General features: G+C 35.9%; 1 protein-coding gene across 1 annotated transcript in view; it reads left to right on the top strand.

Annotated features, from left to right (window-relative positions):
* USH2A (usherin) overlaps window positions 1-19,991 on the top strand; it is an 892,942-nt gene that overhangs the window by 108,956 nt on the left and 763,995 nt on the right. Inside the window, exons 9-10 of the mRNA XM_061161192.1 lie at window positions 15,001-15,196; window positions 19,013-19,143. Of these exons, the coding sequence (XP_061017175.1) occupies window positions 15,001-15,196; window positions 19,013-19,143 (327 nt within the window). The remainder of the gene's footprint in view (window positions 1-15,000; window positions 15,197-19,012; window positions 19,144-19,991) is intronic.

Raw genomic sequence — 19,991 nt, 5'->3', positions numbered from 1 at the left:
AAAGAATTGGAAAGAGAAAATTCCAACAGACAGATGAAAAGATGTTCAGCATGACTAATTACTAGAGAAATACAAATCAAAACTACATATGAGGTATCACCTCACACCAATCAAAATGGCCATCATCAAAAAAGTCTGCAAATAAATGCTGGAGAGGGTATGGAGGAAAAGGTACCACTGTTGGTAGGGATGTAAATTGGTACAGCCATTATGGTGAAGAGTCTGGAGGTTCTTTAAAAATACTAAAGTTATCATCAGTTCAGTTCAGTTCAGTCCAGTCGCTCAGTCTTGTCCGACTCTCTGCGACCCCATGAATCGCAGCACGCCAGGCCTCCCTGTCCATCACAAACTCCCGGAGTTTACTCAAACTCATGCCCATCGAGTTGGTGATGCCATCCAGCCATCTCATCCTCTGTCGTCCCCTTCTCCTCCTGCCCCCAATCCCTCCCAGCATCAGGGTCTTTTCCAATGAGTCAGCTCTTCGCATGAGGTGGCCAAAGTACTGGAGTTTCAGCTTCACCATCAGTCCTTCCAATGAACACCCAGGACGGATCTCTTTTAGGATGGACTGGTTGGATCTCTTGGAAGTCCAAGGGACTCTCAAGAGTCTTCTCCAACACCACAGTTCAAAAGCATCAATTTTTTGGCAGTCAGCATTCTTCACAGTCCAACTCTCACATCCATACATGACTACTGGAAAAACCGTAGCCTTGACTAGACGGACCTTTGTTAGCAAAGTAATGTCTCTGCATTTTAATATGCTGTCTAGGTTGATCATAGCGTTCCTTCCAAGGAGTAAGCATCTTTTAATTTCATGGCTGCAATCACCATCTGCAGTGATTTTTGAGCCCCCAAAAATAGTCAGTCACTGTTTCCACTGTTTCCCTATCTATTCCCCATGAAGTTGTCATATGATCCTGCAAATCCCACTTCTGGGCATATATACAGAGAAAACAATTCAAAAAGATATAGACATCTCAGTATTCATAGCAGCACAGTTTACTATAGCCAAGACATGGAAGCAACCTAAATGTCCACTGATGAATGGATAAGTAAGATGTGCTATGTATATACAATGGAATATTGCTCAACTATAAGAAGGAATGAAAAATGCCATTTGAGCAACCTAGATGGACCTAGATATTATCATCTTAAATAAGTCAGAGAAAGACAGATATCATGTGATACCACATATGTGAAATCTAAAAATGTGAAACACATGAACTTATTTACAAAACAAATAGACTTATAGACAATAAAATTATGGTTAAAAGTGGATAGTGAGGGTGGGGGAGTAAAGTAGGAATTCAGGGTTACACACTACTATACATAAAGTAGGTAACCAACAAGGATCTACTGTATAGCGTAGGGAGTTATAATCAATATCTTGTAATAACCTATAATGAAAAGTAATCTGAAAAAAAAATATATATATGTGTGTATAACCCACTCCAGTATTCTTTCCTGGAGAATTCCGTAGACAGAGGAGCATGGCAGGCTACAGTCCATGGGGTTGCAAAGAGTCGGACATGACTGACTAACGGTACACTATTACTACTGTATACGTGTATACCCCTATGTAACTGAATCACTTTGCGGTATACCTGGAATTCACACAATATTGTAAATTAACTATAATTCAATAAGAGTATTTATTAAATAAAAAGAAATAATTGAACTGCCAATGTCTGAAGACAAGATGCTTTGGTCATAAAATGCAAGAAAATCTACAGATTATTAAATATTAATGAGTTCAGTCTGATGCAAATAGCCAACTCATTGGAAAAGTCCCTGATGCTGGGAAAGATTGACAGCAGAAAGAGAAGAGGGCCTGAGAGGATGAGATGGCTGGAGGACATCACTGATGCAATGGACATGAGCTTGGGCAAACTTCGGGAGACGGTGAGGGACAGGGAGGCTGGCGTGCTGCAGTCCATGGGGTCACAAAGGGTCAGACATGACTGGGTGACCGAACAGAAAAGAATCCAAAAATAGGGTAGACTGGTGGAAATCAATTGCCTTTTATATAACAAAAAGCAAATGGGAAGCTTAATTTAAACAGAGATACTAATTATAGTGATATCCAAAGGAAAATCTACCAAGTTATATATATGGTGGAAACATTATTGAAAAAAATTTATAAGATTTAAATTAATAGAGAACTACAACATGCTCGTGTAGAGAAAGATTCCATATCAAAAGCATGTCAGTTCTCCCCAGTTATAAATTCAATCCAATTCTAATAATATTGGAGCAGTTTTTTTTTTTTTCTGTGACTTGACAAACTTATTCTAATATACAGATTATTAGAGAAGTAAAATAGTGGAAATAAATTTAGGGAATATAGTAAGTGGCAGGGTCTTGCCTCTTCCAATATTATCTATTTATGAAGATAAACAACATTTTTCCCTTGGGAAACATAGGACGTCTTTATGACTTCTGGACACTTGAAGCACAAACTAATAAAAGAGGAAATTGGTAAAGGTGGCTATGTAAAATTAGAAACTTCTAATCATCAAAAGCTACCTTTTAATGAAAAACTACAGACTAGCTGATGATACTGGACAACACAATGACTATAACAAAGGAAACTTTTAAATCATACAAACTAATTGAAAAACATACCAAGATAATGAACAGATAATTCACAGAAGGAGCTTCCCTGGTGGCTCAGTAGTAAAGAATCTGCCTGCCAATGCAGGAGATGTGGGTTTGATCCCTGGGTCGGGAAGATCCTCTGGAGAAGAAAATGGCAACCTATTCCAGTATTCTTGCTTGGTAAATCCCGTGAATAGAGGAGCCTGGTGGGCTACAGTCCATGGGGTTGCAAAGAGTTGAACACAACTTAGCAACTACAACAACAACAATTCACAGAAAAGGCCAGAAATGGCAACTTAACTGGTCAAATACATGTGAAAAGATCTGAACTTTTACTAGTTAGCAGTGAAATAACCAAAACTATGAGACAATGTTTTATACCCATGAGGTTGGTAAAGATTGAAAAATCTGAGTTTCAGATACTGACAAGGATGAGAGTTAGGTACTGAGGATGTACAAGCCACTGAAGGGGAGGTTGCCCCCACTGTGGAGAGGCAATTTGCCAGTATTTAAATAAAATACAGCAGTGAATATGAATGAATGTAGCTATTGCATCAACATTATTAGATTTCTGAAACAATGAAGTGCAAAAAGCTTGTTTTAGTAAAATACAGTATACAATTTATATAATATTTATAACCAAAATTAATAAAGTATAAATCAAGAAGTACTTATGAATGAACATTACTAAATTCAGGTATTACTGGTAAGGTGGAATGTACATGGCATTTTATTTTGTTTTTGTCAGGTGGCGAATAAGGAGCACAATTTGCTGTTTTATTTATAAATTTTGCATGGCTTTATTTCAGCAAAATTTTCCTAAAATATAATGATTTATTAATCCATTAAGAACATATTACCTATGTTAAGTATTCATGCTATTGGTAAAGACAGTGGAGGTGACTCTTCATCATGGAATAACCATTATAAAATTAATAATTACTCTGTATGTTTACTGTTCTAATGTGAAGTTTCATTATTTGCTCTCTTCATTTAAGAAATATTTATGAAATGCCTTCTATATGAGGAGTGTTAGGCTAGAGTATAACCATAACATCTTGATTACAGATGCAAGTATTTGAAAATATTGAAGGACTTTCATTTATGAAATTCAAAGAAGATTCCCTGGCAGACACTAATTACTATAATAAATGGAGAAGACTTTAATACAACAAGTGATTGAGGCTGACAATTTGTAATTAACAAATAACATAAATATCATTGATATTTTAAATCTTAAAAGGAAAAATTAAATGGGGCTATATGAATAAAAGGATTTTTAATTTATTAATCTACTACTCATGTCTAGCACTGGGTAAAATTTGTAATATAAAATGGCTATATATCCAAATAGTAACTCAAATACATTTTTATGCCCACTCATTAAACTAAAGGACAGAAATAATGGATTATGCTTCTTAATCTAGAGAATCCATATTTGTATTATATTATTTGAAACAGTTGCATGTAAAGAACATTTTAATAGAATCCATTTCTTTTTCATTGTTTCTTTACAAAATATGCAGTTTATACTATGCAAATGTGTTCTCTACTCCGGGTCATATTTTCTGACGTATCAATAGGTTTAAGTTATTATATTAAGCAGTGGAATTTCTTTGGCTTGGCCACTGCCCACAAACTTGAACAATTCTTTAAATATTCCTTCTGGATTCTGAGGGGAATTTACATTTCTTGTGTCTTTTCTATTTAGTGTTTTGAAAAAGTCAAACAATAAAAAAAGGAAGAGGGGGGAAAAAGCAGACAGCCAAGGGAAAAATCAAATATCAAATACCATCAGTATTCAAAAGTAATGAATAGGACTTCAGGATCCATTACCCAAGTGCTTCTTTTTCATTCGACAAACAGACATAGCTGGATGGTGAAAGAAAGTCAAAGTGTTCGTCTCTTAGCTGTATCCAACTCTGCGACCCCATGGACTGTAGCCAGCCAGGCTTCTCTGTCCATGGGATTTCCCAGGCAAGAATACGGGAGTGGGTTGCCATTCCCTTCTCCAGGGGATCATCCCAACCCAGGAATCAAACCTGGGTCTCCTGCATTGCAGAGATTATTTACAGTCTGAGCCACCAAGTAATCCCACTCCAGTATACTTGCCTGGAGAATTCTCTGGACAGTTAGATGGTACATAGTCACAAACCACAGGGTCAGGAGCCCTGTACTTAAAAGCTCATAGACTATCAGTTATATTTATACAGAGGCGATGTGTAGGACTGAGTCGATTGTCTGAATAATTCTGCCTAAATCATTTTTGCAAGTGTAGATTTTGTTTCACATGTTACTAAAATTTGTTTTATTGGATGGTTTTCTAATCCTCCATTCTCCTTTGCCTAAAGTGGTACAGACAAGGTACAGAAAAGGCATTGCATGAATTAAGAAAGTTTCTAAAAGTAGCCACCACATATTAATAGTTGAATGATAGAAAGGCTATGTATATTAAATATTCACTATCATTGTATCATCACCAATGTCTGATCAGTACTGTCCAATAGTATTAATAGTTATTCAATTTATGTTATTAATTTCAGCACCTAGAAAGCAGGTAAGTACAATTTTTCTGTGGACTCTTTTTTAATTATATGCAAAGTTCTAACTAGGGGAAAGTTAATTACTGAGAAAGTAACATATCATTAAAGGATAAATACATGAACATTTCTGTCTTCTCAATGGTGATGTGTGGTAATTGTTTTAAATTTGCTAGTTAAGATTACATAGTAATTCATAGGTAAAAATTCTGCAGGTAAAATATTACATTTATCTTTAAACCTTTTATGTTACTATTTAATTAAATACTGCATATACTAAGGTACCATCCTGCAGCATGTTATAAATATAAGCAAGCTATTAGGTCATTCACCCATACATTCATGCATTTATCAAACGTGTATTGATCACTTACTGTGTGTAAAGCATTCAGCCAGTTTCTGTCTGGATTCTTTCTGCAGTTGGAAGTATTATCTGTGCTTCTACAACCCCTAACCCAATATATCATGATAAATAACTAACAAGTTTGTATAACAATATCTTTGTGATTAGAGCATTAGAGATACCCAGTGAAAATTCTATTGGGGAAAAAAAAGGAGTTACATGACTACACTGAAGTTTTTGTGTTCATTGTTTATAATGATGACTTCTTTATCTAATAAACAAAAGAAATTATACTGAAATTGCATCATTTGAATTACAATTCCCACTATATCTGAAAGAAAGAGGAAGCTCTGAATAGAGCCTGAGGACTATTATTATTAGCAGAGATTTAGACTCTTAAAATTTCCAACACACTGGTTTGGCTTTTAGTGATGAGAAAAGAGCAATTCACAGCTTTTAATTCGTTTAGGCTCTTTGGGAATAGTTTTAACAAATGAATTCTTTTAGTTCAGTGAGTAGTACTATGTGTGTGTTAGTCACTCAGTCATGTCCAACTCTTTGTGACCCCATGGAAAAGTGAGCAGTTTATATCTCTCACTTTGGAACAGATTCCTTCCTTTCTAGGGGCTGCCTGCATACCTATAAATTTTCTGTCTGAGGATAGGGTGATGGCTACTTTGGGTTTCTAGGGGTCAGTTCAGTTCAGTTCAGTTGCTCAGTCATGTCCGACTCTTTGCAACCCCATGGACTGCAGCATGCCAGGCTTCCCTGTCCATCACCAACTCCTGGAGCTTGTTCACACTCATGTCCATTGAGATGGTGATGTCATTCAGCCATCTCATTCTCTGTCATCCCCTTCTTCTGCCTTCAATCTTTCCCAGCATCAGGGTCTTTTCAAATGAGTCAGTACTTCACATCAAGTGGCTTTAAGTATTGGAGTTTCAGCTTCAGCATCAATCTTCAGGACTGATTTCCTTTCAGATGGACTGGTTTGATTTCCTTGCAGGCCAAGGAACTCTCAAGAGTCTTCTGCAACACCACAGTTCAAAAACATCAATTCTTCGGTGCTCAGCTCTCTATATAGTCCAACTCTCACATCCATACATGACTTCTGGAAAAAACATAGTTTGACTAGACAGACCTTTGTTAGCAAGGTAATGTCTCTGCTTTTTAATATGCTGTCTAGGTTAGTCATAGCTTTTCTTCTAGGGAGCAAGTGTCTTTTAATTTCATGACTCCCGTCACCATCTGCAATGATTTTGGAGCCCCCCAAAATAAAGTCTGTCACTGTTTCCATTGTTTTCCCATCTATTTGCCATGAAGTGATGGGACCGGATGCCATAATCCTCGTTTTTTGAATGCTGAGTTTTAAGCCAGCTTTTTCACTCTCCTCTTTCACTTTCATCCGGGGCTCTGCCATCCCCTTTGACTGAGCAGAAGGAGGTAGGTATGGACATTCTAGCCTTAGTAAACTACTCAACACCTCCCTCCCTCAGAGATCATTTCATATATCTTGGAACAGTTTAGCATAATGATTAGGAGTAAGGGTTGTCTGTCTACATATGTATGTCTGTATCTATCTATCTATCTTCTATTTATCTAAATTGAATACCTGCTATGTGTTAGGGCTTCTTCTAGGCACTGAAAATATAGTCATGGATAAAAAATAACAAACTTTTCTGTCCTTAGAAGTTTTTACATTCTAGTTTATATTAGTTGACATTCTACTTGATGATTTTAGAAATTTATTAAATTTCTTTCCTATTCCTCAGTTTTCTCAGCTATAATAAAACAGAGGTAATTGCAACTACTGCTTCCTAGGTAGTTGGAGAGACTCAGGCAGCTTATACATATGGAGCACTTGGGCCTGAAACCATAAGGTTTAGCTGTTCTTAGTATACAGAGAGCATTGCCTAGATAACAACATCTGTGGACATTTTACTGCTGAGGGTAGAAAGGGAACTAATTTTGTCTCACTTTTTTATTTTTTTTGCTAGAGCAAGGAGTGAATGAGAGGAATTTCCTGATAGAGACAAGCTCTTTTTGCATCAGCTGTTCACAGATTTATTCACTCTTTCATACATTAATTTGTTTATTCATTCTCTCACTTAAGATACATTTATTGAACAAAGTTTCAGGCGTTATGCTGAGATTCACTAGATAATAAAATCTGATTCCTGCTTAAGGAAGCTCAGAATCTAGCAAGGACAACAGAGAAATATATGCCCTGTTGTAATAATCTATGATAATTGCAGTGATTTTAAAAGTGTAGACAAGATGCTCTTTTCTCTGCAAGTGCTTATCGAAATAAGGCTGTACCCATAGTTGTTCTTTGCACTTCTAAAACTTTAGCCTGTATGGTATATACTAGAGTACTTTTTTTTTTTTTAGAAAGGTTTGTTTCATTTATTTACCATAATTGGAGAATTAACTGCTTCTTGTAAGTTTTCCAGATGTGTTAAAAGAAGTTTTAATCTGTTTTTTTGAAGCCATTCTAAAATAAAACAAATCTCTTACTTTGTTCTGTCACTGAAGACAAGTTGATTTTGGTAACTTGTGGTCATCATAATGAACTTTAGCTTTCAAAGGGCATTGAATCTGTTAGACTTTTGGATCTATTGAACTCTTCCATGAGTAACTTCTGAGAAGATCTCATCCCATCTCCCACCTTCCCATGCCCTTTATGTATCTTTGATTAAGAGGACATTTTCTTCTTCCTTCCTTCAAAGATGCATAGTGGTCATTTGATATTGCTGGATAATTGGCTGAAGAAATATATAGTTTGTATAGTTAGATTTTTGAAAATGTGACTATATGTATATTTGTATTTTTTCTGTAAATTAGGATCAGATTTTAAATACTGGAAATAAGACATCAAACTTGAGTCTGACAACAGTAGAGTTGATAAAAGTGCCTTTGGACCTGTGGAAGATTTTTGAAAGATTGTCTTTGCTAGTCTATAATAGTAACAAAAGAACACTATTCTAGTTTAATGATCAATAAGAGAGAAATGTCATTGTGTAATATTAATACATAATGTAGTAAAATAAATTTCATCACTGTTTTCTATATTCAATGATTATTCTATGATTTGTCTATCTGAATATGTCAATGAACTTGACTGCAACTTAGTGGAATTGACTAACAGCATTTAAGAAGCTATCAAATGAAAGCAGTTAAATGAATCAGTTGATAAAGGTCCTCACCCTGATATAGCCATTGTCTAATCTTATAATTTGTACATCCAGGGACATATCAGGGGGAATCCAGTTGTTACAGAACAAACTGAAACATAATTGAAAGTGACAAGTGATCAACTGCAGATTGGGACATTAAATAGAAAACCATTTGGTTCAGAACCTGCATAAAATATGATATACACCTATTTCTAGATTTTAACTGAAACTTCAGAAGTCACTGATAGCAAAGATAGAAGTAATTGTGAGAATTCAAAAATTTATTCACAATGCACTTAATTAGTATTTCTTCCATTTTTTCTTGACTCTCTTTGTATTTTCAAACAGGAGTTGGGAGAAACGGAATTATAAGATGAAAAAATGTAACCATTATATGAAATTTGTAAACCACATAAAATCATAAAGTATAGCTTCATCCTTAAGATAAGAGGCCAAAATGTGTGCCAAGGTGCCATTTAGTTGTGTATTTTTTCAATTAAATTTTAAAACGACATTTAGGATGTTATCTCTCAAAATCTTTGCTTCTTTATGTTGATCTCATTCTTTTGAAATTTTTTTTACCTTTTAAAAATTATCTTGTTTACTGGTAACTCATTACATTATGCTCAAAAAAGAGAATCATTTTCTCTGCACCATCTTACTGATCTCTGTGTAATTTAAAACAAGTACATTTTAATTTTTTTAGCTTTCCTCAGTGAATGTGACACAGAAGTGATATAAATAATGTGTAATTTCCTGTAAGTGTATGCCGCTACTGCTGTTTAGTTGCTAAGTTGTGTCCAACTCTTCAAGACTCCTTGGACTGTAGCCCACCAGGCTCCTCCGTCCTTGGGATTTCCCAGGCAGGAATACTGGAGTGGGTTGTCATTCCCTTCTCCAGGGGATCTTCTGACCCAGGTATCAAACTCACATCTCCTGCTTGGCAGGCAGATTCTTTACTGCTGAGCCACTTGGGAAGCCCAACCATCCATGCACTTGCATTTTATTTGCCCACAATTTTTAATACATTAGCAATAAATGTACACTGTGGAAAGAAATAATATTATAAAAAAGTAAAAGTCATCTGTAACCCTACCATCCATAGACAACCTTGGCCAATAACTTAGTTTATATCATTTCAGATTATTTTATTATTGTTATTTACAAGTCTGTGTCATCTGTTTCTATCTTCTTAAAGTTGTACCTTTATATTCATATTCATATTCATATATGAATCTACCTTTATCTAGAAAATAGGATTATACTCTACATATTACTTTTCACTTGTTTTTAAATTCAAATTGTATTATGTAATCTCATCTACATTTGTATCTATGAATGTTTGTAGGATGTTTCTTAGAAGATATATGATTTTTTTTTTACCATTTCTTTACTTTTGGACATTCATATCCTGTTCTTTCTTATTATAAGGGCCATATTATAAAATGTAGTTTTCAAATAGTTTAAAAAATGAACTTTTCTGAATTTCCAGTAGATTTGTTTGGTCCAGTGGAATGTATACATACTGTCCTGATAGGTGTGGACAAATTCCCCTCCTAGGACTAGTGTCTGTACTCACCCTTTCTACAAATTCTTGCACCCAAGTATTATAATATTTACTCAAATTGAGAGTTGAAAAAATGATAACTATGCTTGATTTGTCTGGAAAGGGATGAAATGTTACCAATATTTATGTAGACTTTTTTATTGTTCACGAAAAGGCTAGCCATTGTCACTAACAACTATTTGGTTGGACAAACCATTCCATTAAGTTAGTGGCAAATTCCTCTTTGTTTTTAAATGTTAAAGGACCCAGGACTGTATCTTTGGAACATGGCTATAGTATTGAGCCCAGAATTATTTACTATAAGACTTTTCTATAGTGGCTTTTAAATTGACAATAAGGATAAAATCTCCCATGACTCTTTAGATCATAGTCTAAAAGCAGAAATGTTGTGTTCGTAAGAATATCAAAAGAATGGTTCCGCTGAATTTGCTCCACTAACTCGTGTCGGCAGCATCCCAAACTCCAGCAGCTGGCAGTAGCTTTGTTGAAGACAAACTGAATCTGTAATCACTGTGACAGGACCACAGGTCATCACTTCCACCAAGTTATGCAAAAAGCATAACTTGAATAATATTAAAACCATCATTGGGAGAGCAAAGTCATCAACAAGAATACTTTGAAATAAATTGAAAAAAAAATTAGACTTCAGGTATTTTGCATTTGGCCAAAGTTTTGCAGTGAGATAGAGATTTTGAAATATTGAAAGCTAAAGAAAGTGAAGTCGCTCAGTCGTGTCCGACTCTTTGCGACCCCGTGGACTGTAGCCTACTATCCTCCGTCCATGGGATTCTCTAGGCAAGAATACTGGAGTGGGTTGCCATTTCCTTCTCCAGGGGATCTTCCCGACCCAGGGATTGAACCCGGGTCTCCCGCATTGCAGGCAGATGTTTTAACCTCTGAGCCACCAGGGAAGCTTGAAATATTGGAAATGAGATTAATTGCATGGATGATTGACCTGGGGGAAAAATTTAATAAGCAAGTTTCTCTTCTCCCAAGCCAGAAGGTCTGAAAGTTAGTTTTCATCTATTCTGCCTATACGATGAGGATAGATCTCTCCTACATGGAGGACTCCTAGAATTGATAGTTATATGCTGGTGGTATCTCATGACTACTTGGAATGAAATTTAGATAAGACCTCCTCAGTAGTTGTAGCTACAGATGATAAGACAAATGCACTTTGGTTGTAAACTGCTCATTGGTCCACTCTTTGGGCTACATCATCTAAATCAGATCATAGACCAGTACATTTGTGATCACAAAATCCCCTACCAATGGTTGCAGACAATGTATTAAGTACACACTGTCTAGCATACTGCTGGTGTCATTTGAACTCAAGATTAAAACTTCTGTTGGATTTTTACCCTGCTCTTCCTCCTTATTCCTCCTCCTTTATCTTGTAACTTCTAGATTTTGAATGTGTAATATGTGCTATTTCTGCTTTATTGACTATGCCAAAACCTTTGACTGTGTGGATCACAATAAACTATGGAAAATTCTGAAGGAGATGGCAATACCAGACCACCTACCCATCTCTTGAGAAACCTGTATGTAGGTCAGGAAGCAACAGTTAGAACTGGACATGGAACAACAGGCTGGTTCCAAATAGGAAAAGGAGTATGTCAGGGCTGTATATTGTCACCCTGCTTGTTGAACTTATATGCAGAGTACATCATGAGAAATGCTGGGGTGGAAGAAGCACAAGCTGGATTCAAGATTGCCGGGAGAAATATCAATAACCTCAGATATGCAGATAACACCACCCTTATGGCAGAAAGTGAAGAAGTAGTAAAGAGTCTCTTGATGAAAGTGAAAGAGGAGAGTAAAAAGGTGGCTTAAAGCTCAACGTTCAGAAAACTAAGATCATGGTATCTGGTCCCATCACTTCTTGGCAAATAGATGGGGGAACAGTGGGAACAGTGTCTGACTTTATTTTTCTGGGCTCCAAAATCACTGTAGATGGTGACTGCAGCCATAAAATTAAAAGACACTTGCTCCTTGCAAGGAAAGTTATGACCAACTTAGCATATTAAAAAGCAGAGACATTACTTTGTCAACAAAGTTTCATCTAGTCAAGCGATGATTTTTCCAGTAGTCATGTATGGATGTGAGAGTTGGACTATAAAGAAAGCTGAGCCCTGAAGAATTGATGCTTTTGAACTGTGGTGCTGGAGAAAACCTTGAGAGTCCCTTGGACTGCAAGGAGGTCCAACCAGTCCATCCTAAAGATCAGTCCTGGGTGTTCATTGGGAGGACTGATGTTGAAGCTGAAACTCCAATACTTTGGCCACCTGATGCAAAGAGCTGACTCATTGGAAAAGACCCTGATGCTGGGAAAGATTGAGGGCAGGAGGAGAAGGGGACAACAGAGGATGAGATAGTTTGATGGCATCACCAGCTCAGTAGACATGGGTTTGGGTAGACTCTGGGAGTTGGTGATGGACGGGGAGGCCTGGCGTGCTGCGGTTCATGGGGTCGCAAAGAGTTGGACACGACTGAGTGACTGGACTGAACTGAATATAGGATATATATGCGTGTACACATGTGCATTTTTGTGTAGTCCCAATTTTGAAAAAGAAAAAATATATACGAAGAGTTTTGAAAAAATCATCTCATTTAAATAGTTTGACTTATCACTTGATGTTTGAATTGTCAATAAATTTTATTTTCTACTTTATTTTATAGAATGGATATTACTACTTTTGTTAAGTACAAATTTAGCCTAAAATTTTAGCTCAGTGCCTATGAATTGTTCCTTAATTGGCTTGGTCCATAAATTGTATTTGTGTTAGATAAACTAAATAATTAATTTAAAAAATTATAGCTTTAATTGATTCAGTATGTAACAAGTTTTATGTGACTTAGAAAAGTTGTCTTCACTTATACAGCCATTGCATCTGCACACTTCCAATATGCATGAATTTCATTTACCATAGCTTAGTTAAGCATCAGTCCTCTAAAAGCATGTTTCATATATTAGTTATTATGGTATATTAACTGTAAATAATTATATAAAATGTAGATTTTATATAATTTTGCAACTGGCTCTTCAGTCCACAAATTACTAAATAAATAATCATTGTGCATCATGATCAGTGACCAATCATGTTTCTTCTTTCAATCTGTGGTAACTGGTCAGTGCACATTCATTAATTATTTCATTCACAAAGAAGCTTGTAGTTATGTAACATCTTTTTCAGTGATAAACTTATTTGGCATTTATGAGTATGAATATTAAAAAAGCTGATTGTTAAAATGATGGAAAGAAAATGTTTTGGGAGTGGAATTTCAATTAAGCATTTCTTCTTACAAACAAACTAGTTGATCAGAGCTACCATTTGCATTTATATATGCAGGCAGAGCAACTTAAGGTGAATTTAGCATAAAGGAGGACACTGGTTGTGATGAATAGGTAAAGATGTCCTAGCTTAAGTGATGTTGACAAAAATTTTACCTTAAAGAATTTTCAGATATATTTCATGCCGATGAAAGCACAAACATGCAAATGATGTAAGTAGGCTGATCCATGCTTAGAAAAAGAATGTGACAGTTCTCAACATGTAGAAAGATGCCTGTTCTATATGGAAATTTATAGAATAAGAAGGTAAACACTATTTAAGATAATGCTTTTTAACAAAGAAAATAATTTAATTCTCAAGGTTTCTAATATGATAATTTATTGTTAGTTTTAATATTTTCTATATATTTCCCTTTACATTTTTAACTGTTGAAAGTTTTAATAGTCTCATCTTTACTTCTTCTTTGATGCTCTTCCTTTCTTTATGTAGGTCCAAGTTTCTTACCTATATTATTTTTCTCTTCTCTACAAAACTTTTAAAATTTCTTCCAAGTCAGGTTTACAGGCAACACATCTTTTCAATTTGGGTGTGTCTTACACATCTTTATTTCTCCCTCACTTTTGAGGGATGATTGTGCAGAGCATATAATTCTAGGTTGGTGGGTTTTTTCCTCTCAACACTAAGCATTTCATGCAATTCTCTTCTTGTTTACATTTTTCTGAAGAGAAATTGGATGTCATTAGTTAGTAACTGTATGCTCAGTGTCTTTAATTTTGGTTTCTCTTTTGGAATTTTTTCTTTAGTTCTCTGTAGTTTGAAAAAGATATACCTCAGTGTAATGGATTTTGTTGTTGTTTCCAATATTTCTTCTCCCTCTGATATTCCTATTATGTGTATTTTGCTACTTTTTCAGTTTCCTCACAGTCCTTGTGTTTTGTTTTTCTTTTCACATCCATACATGACTACTGGAACAATCACGGCTTTGACTAGACAGACCTTTGTTGGCCTCCTATAGCTGAGACTCCCTGTATTTGCCTGCTTCTCCCATCTTAGGGACAGCTGCTTGCCTTGTGTCCCCCACTTAGGGATGCAGGGAAAGTCGTTTTTTCATTCTGTTCCACATTTTATTTTTGTTATGATGGAGTGTTGACTCCAAGCTTTTTACTTGGTAGAACCAGGACTTAAAAGTCAAGGTTTTAATGTTTTGAGAAAAAATTTCAGATTGTGAAACAATCATAATTCCCCCCACTGGTTATTAAGATCACTTTACATGATTTCAGCTTGCATTTTCACTTTTATAAATCTGTGTGACCATGCCTGTAATATGCTGATTTCTGATGTATAAAACACTTAAAAAATACAATAGTGTCTGGCTTTTAACTTTTTATTAGCTTTCTATCTGGTGAAAGTACCTGATAGGTAAATAAAAAGAGAAAATACAGCTTTATATATTTATCATCCTGATATTACTTTATTCTAGTGTGATCGCTGCCTGCCTCTTTATAATGACAAGCCTTTCCGCCAAAGTGATCATGTTCATGCCTTTAACTGTAAACCCTGTGAGTGCAACAGCCATTCCAGAAGCTGCCACTACAACATGTCAGTGGATCCCTTTCCATCTGAGCACTACAGAGGAGGCGGAGGCGTCTGTGATGACTGTGAGCATAACACTGCAGGTAACTAGCAGATAACACAAATAACAAAGATAGGCTTGACCTACATACGATGCATATTATTTAAAATTATATATTGCTATTTTATTTAAGAAAGTGCTTTCATACTATTAAGTTTGAAAACTACTCTGGTTTACCAAATCTTCATAATTCCAATTGCATAGCTTTCAAATACTGGAGTCTTAAGCTATATAATTTCAGGAAAAAGGATTTTTTTAAATAAGTACACGCCATTTAATTAGATCATAAATATGTCTTGGATAAATCAAGAATTGCTCTGTTATTCTGAATGTATTGTTGTTGCTGTTTAGTCACTAAGTTGGGTCCAACTCTTTTGAGATCTCATGGACTGTAGTCCACCAGGCTCCTCTATCCATGGGATTCCCCAGGCAAGAATGCTAGAGTGGGTCACCATTTCCTTCTCCAATTCTGAATGTATATATCCTAAAAACAAATTTTCTTGTATGACCCAGATCTTCTACTATTCCTGGATTCTCATGTAGAGATGTTTGCGTTCAGATTTGACATGGACTCTGATAATCTGGGAATCCCCTTTTTAAAAATTGTCATTAAAAGCAGAAACTAACTATTAAAGTCTTGTTCCAAGAACCAACCAGCATTTTGACTAATTATTGAAAAATTACTATTTTCTGAAAGGCTGATATGTTAAAAGCAGAAATAAATAATATCAGAATTTGTAAAATATAATGGCCCAAGTCTGATGGGTTTGAAATTATGCTACTCTGAAGCATGAATGAATTTGTTAGATAATTAATGGTGACCTAAAATGGTACAAGCTCTTGGCTAGGTTTTGGGAATATAAAAATTAATAAGATGATGAATTTTATTGTCTTTGTATGGATTATTACATGGTGGTGGTTTGTTGTTGTTTTTGTTTAGTCACTAAGTTGTGTCCATTTCTTTGTGACCCCATGAACTGTACCCTACAAGGTTCCTTTGTCCATGAGATTTTCCAGGCAAGAATATTAGAGTGGGTTGCCATTTCCTCCTTCAGAGGATCTTTTGATGTAGGGATTGTACCCGTGTTTCTATATTGGCAGGCAGATTTTTTTTTTTTTAAACCAGTGAGCCACCTGGGAAGCCCACATGGTGGTAAAGACACCCTATTAAAGGAACAGTTAAAAGGTTTGATGAATGCTAAAGGGGAGAAGAGGAGTAGGAGTTAACCAGGTGAGAGAGTAAGGGTGGATATTAGGGTGCAGACAAAGTTTTCCAGTAAGAGAAACAGTTGCACAATGGCCGAGAGGAAAGCGAAACATGGAGCATTCGCAGAAGTGCAAATGGTCGATTGTTAGAAAAGGAACCAGGAAGAAAGGCAGAGCTCAGATGCTAGAGGACCATCTAAACTACGATAAAGAGATTGGCTTGTACCCTAAAGTTAATGAGATGCCACATATGGGCACTTCGGGAAAGTATTGTGTTTTTGAAACATCCATCAGGTTATAGAGAATGGTTTGCAGGGTCAAAGTGGTTTGGGAAAACCAGTTATTCAGGTATTACAAAAGTTCAGATGAAAAATAATGTGGGAAGACAATTAAGGTGGTGTGAATAGATATGAGTAGATCCAGTAGATATTTAGGGTAGAAAGCCATGGCATTTTCTGAGCAAGGTGCAGAGTATAGATAAGGGAAGTAAGAAGAGTCAAGACTTAGGACTAACACTCTAATTTGAGCAGCAGTCAAAATTGGTACCAGCCATTTAGATAGGATACAGGAGGGTCAAACTTAAGGAGAAAATGGCAAATTCTGTTTTGAGCATGTTCCCTGTATGTTTCCAAGAAACAAAGAATAAACTCTCTTTGACGCTTACTCCTTGGAAGAAAAGTTATGACCAACCTAGACAGCATATTAAAAAGGCAGAGACTTTACTTTGCCAACAAATGTCCATCTAGTCAAGGCTATGGTTTTTCCAGTAGTCATGTATGGATGTGAGAGTTGGACTATAAAGAAAGCTGAGTGCTAAAGAATTGATGCTTTTGAACTGTGGTGTTGGAGAAGACTCCTGAGAGTCCCTTGGACTGCAAGGAGATCCAACCAGTCCATCCTAAAGGAAATCAGTCCTGAATATTCATTGGAAGGACTGACGTAGAAGCTGAAACTCCAATACTTTGGCCACCTGATGCGAAGAACTGACTCATTGGAAAAGACCCTGATGCTGGGAAAGATTGAGGGTGGGAGGAGAAGGGGCCTACAGAGGATGAGATGGTTGGATGGCATCACCAACTCAATGGACATGAGTTTGAGTAAGCTCTGAGAGTTGGTGATGGACAGGGAAGCCTAATGTGCTGCAGTCCATGTGGTTGCAGAGTGGGACACGACTGAGTGACTAAACTGAACTGAACTGAGGCAGTCAGAAACACAGTTCTGAAACTCCTTTCTTAAAGAAAGCCTTCCATGATTCTTCAGAGAAGATTAGTATAATCTATATACTTGAGTGGCATCTTATGCTTATCACAGCTTTTAAATGTATATTTATTCCTATAATTATTTAATTAGGATTCTTCTTACCTACTAGACTATAAGATAGCCCTGTAAAAAGGGTGCAGTGTGTATTTTCCTCAGCACTTAGCATAGTATTTGGAATGTGGTAATCACTCAATAAATATTCATTGGATGATTAACAAAGGAGAGATTTCAAGATTGGAGATATAAATTTGGGAGTCATCAGCATATATAAATGGAAATATCCTAGACATAAATCCATTTTATTTTTAATTAGCCCATATTCAATATCCATTAGAATGTGAGTTTTTCATTTGATTATGTTATTTTCCTGATGGTGGTTTAGTCACTAAGTTGTGTCTGACTCTTGTGACCCCATGGACTATAGCCTGCCAGGCTCCTCTGTCCATGGGATTCTCCAGGCAAGAAGACTGGAGTGGGTTGCCATTTCCTTCTCCAGGGGATCTTCCCAACCCAAGGATTGAACCCGGGTCTCCTGCATTGCAGGCAGATTCTTTACCCACTGAGCTAGAAGGGATGCCCAAGTTACTTTCAGTCTTCTAACATTGGGCCAATTTCAGCAATATTTGAGCAAAAAGTGCAGCATGTTTAAAGGGGGAATTGACAGCCTTGAGTTTTATTTCAGTGATCTGATATGCTAATCATATTTACGTTAGAAACTTCCTCTAATTTAGATTGTTTTCTAATATAAGATGGAAAAGGAGATTTTCTGAATAATAAATTGTAAACAACAGGAATTAGCTCATATTTCTAAAGTGTCAAGATATTCTAACATTTAATATGAAATTTATTTGGTGTAGCTAAATATAAAAATGTATTTTGATATTTGAAATGAAAAATAATGGCCATAGGCACCAATAGAAGCATTCATTTTTAATCACATTGACTATAGAATAATAAATTACATTAAGAGTAGTCTTCTATTTTATCAGATTTAGTTCCAGAAAAATATTTTACTACTATATGCTTATTTGCTTCCAACTTTATGTAGAAATTTCTCATATTTGATTTAGATTCAGTACCTGATCTGAAACTAAAGTTTTAAGTTTGGAAATAAACTATTTCAAAATGTATGGGCCCCTGCAAAGCACAGCTTTTTAGAAGTGTGGTATTATATAACAGATGGGAGTTTAATGAAGTAAAGCACAGTTTGTAACAGGTTCATTGTTTCATATGCTGTGGATCACTAAACTGGCAGGTAGAGATGAAAGGTACATTAAAATGGACATCCCGAAAATTATAGAATTCCCTCAAAGGAATACAGTCTTTAATTTTGAATTATGCAGCTGATCTTAATGAATTGGAAGTCATAATGCATAACCTTTCCCTGACGCAGGAAAGAACTGTGAGCTGTGTAAGGATTACTTTTTCCGACAAGTTGGTGCAGATCCTTCAGCCATAGATGTTTGCAGACCCTGTGATTGTGATAAAGTTGGCACCAGAAACACTAGCTTCCTTTGTGATCAGGTGAGTTCTCACTATCGAAGATAAAGAACAGCTCTCTTTCGGAAACTAATTCAGGGTATGGTCCATCAGTGAAATTGAGGACTATATCGGGAAGTTCTCTCTTGTGTTTGCATTTCAAAGAGAGGTTGCTTTAAGGGTGTTTCTGTGCAACTTTTAATATAAACATGAAATATAAGGTCGCCTGGATGGTTCTTTGCACATAAGAAAGGCTCATTTTATTTTTAAGTTTCAGTTGTCAAAATATTGGGAGGTAGGACATTCCATAGACAAAGAAGGAAGTTAGTACATGCCTGGGAATTATTGGTGAATTAATATTAATAAGTGATATTAAGTAAACAAGAACAGTTTTCCTCCCGATTTCATAGCTGATAGTATAGCAACAATCACACATAGATCCAAATAGAAATTATGATAAATTTCTTGTAACCTTTCCTATAACAGTACAGTGAGTTTTTATAATTTTATAAATTTTAATTACCAGCATCACAAATGATGTCTGATCTGTATTAACACAGATCCTAAACTGTATTACCAGTCAGGAAAAGTAGCTCCATATTTAAATGTGCTGTCTTCAGCTGAAGCTTCTTCCCTCTTCTGATAGTACTACCACATAAACATAGATAAAGGGCAAATTGACATTGAAGAATTAATTCAATGACTGTATTAATTTTTAATATATTTTTAAAAAAGATTTATTTATTTTATTTTTTGACTGTGCTGGGACTTCATTCCTGTGCACAGGCTTTCTCTAATTGTGGTGAGTAGGGCCTGCTCCCTAGTTGTGTTGCTCAGGCTTCATAGGCAGTGGCTTCTCTCTCGTGTGGAGCAGGCTCTAGGCACATGGGCTC

The sequence above is a fragment of the Dama dama genome, chromosome 14 (assembly GCF_033118175.1).
Source record: "Dama dama isolate Ldn47 chromosome 14, ASM3311817v1, whole genome shotgun sequence".
NCBI lineage: Eukaryota > Metazoa > Chordata > Mammalia > Artiodactyla > Cervidae > Dama > Dama dama.
The sequence above is the reverse complement of the archived record's forward strand: the minus strand, read 5'-3'. Positions and strand labels throughout refer to the sequence as shown.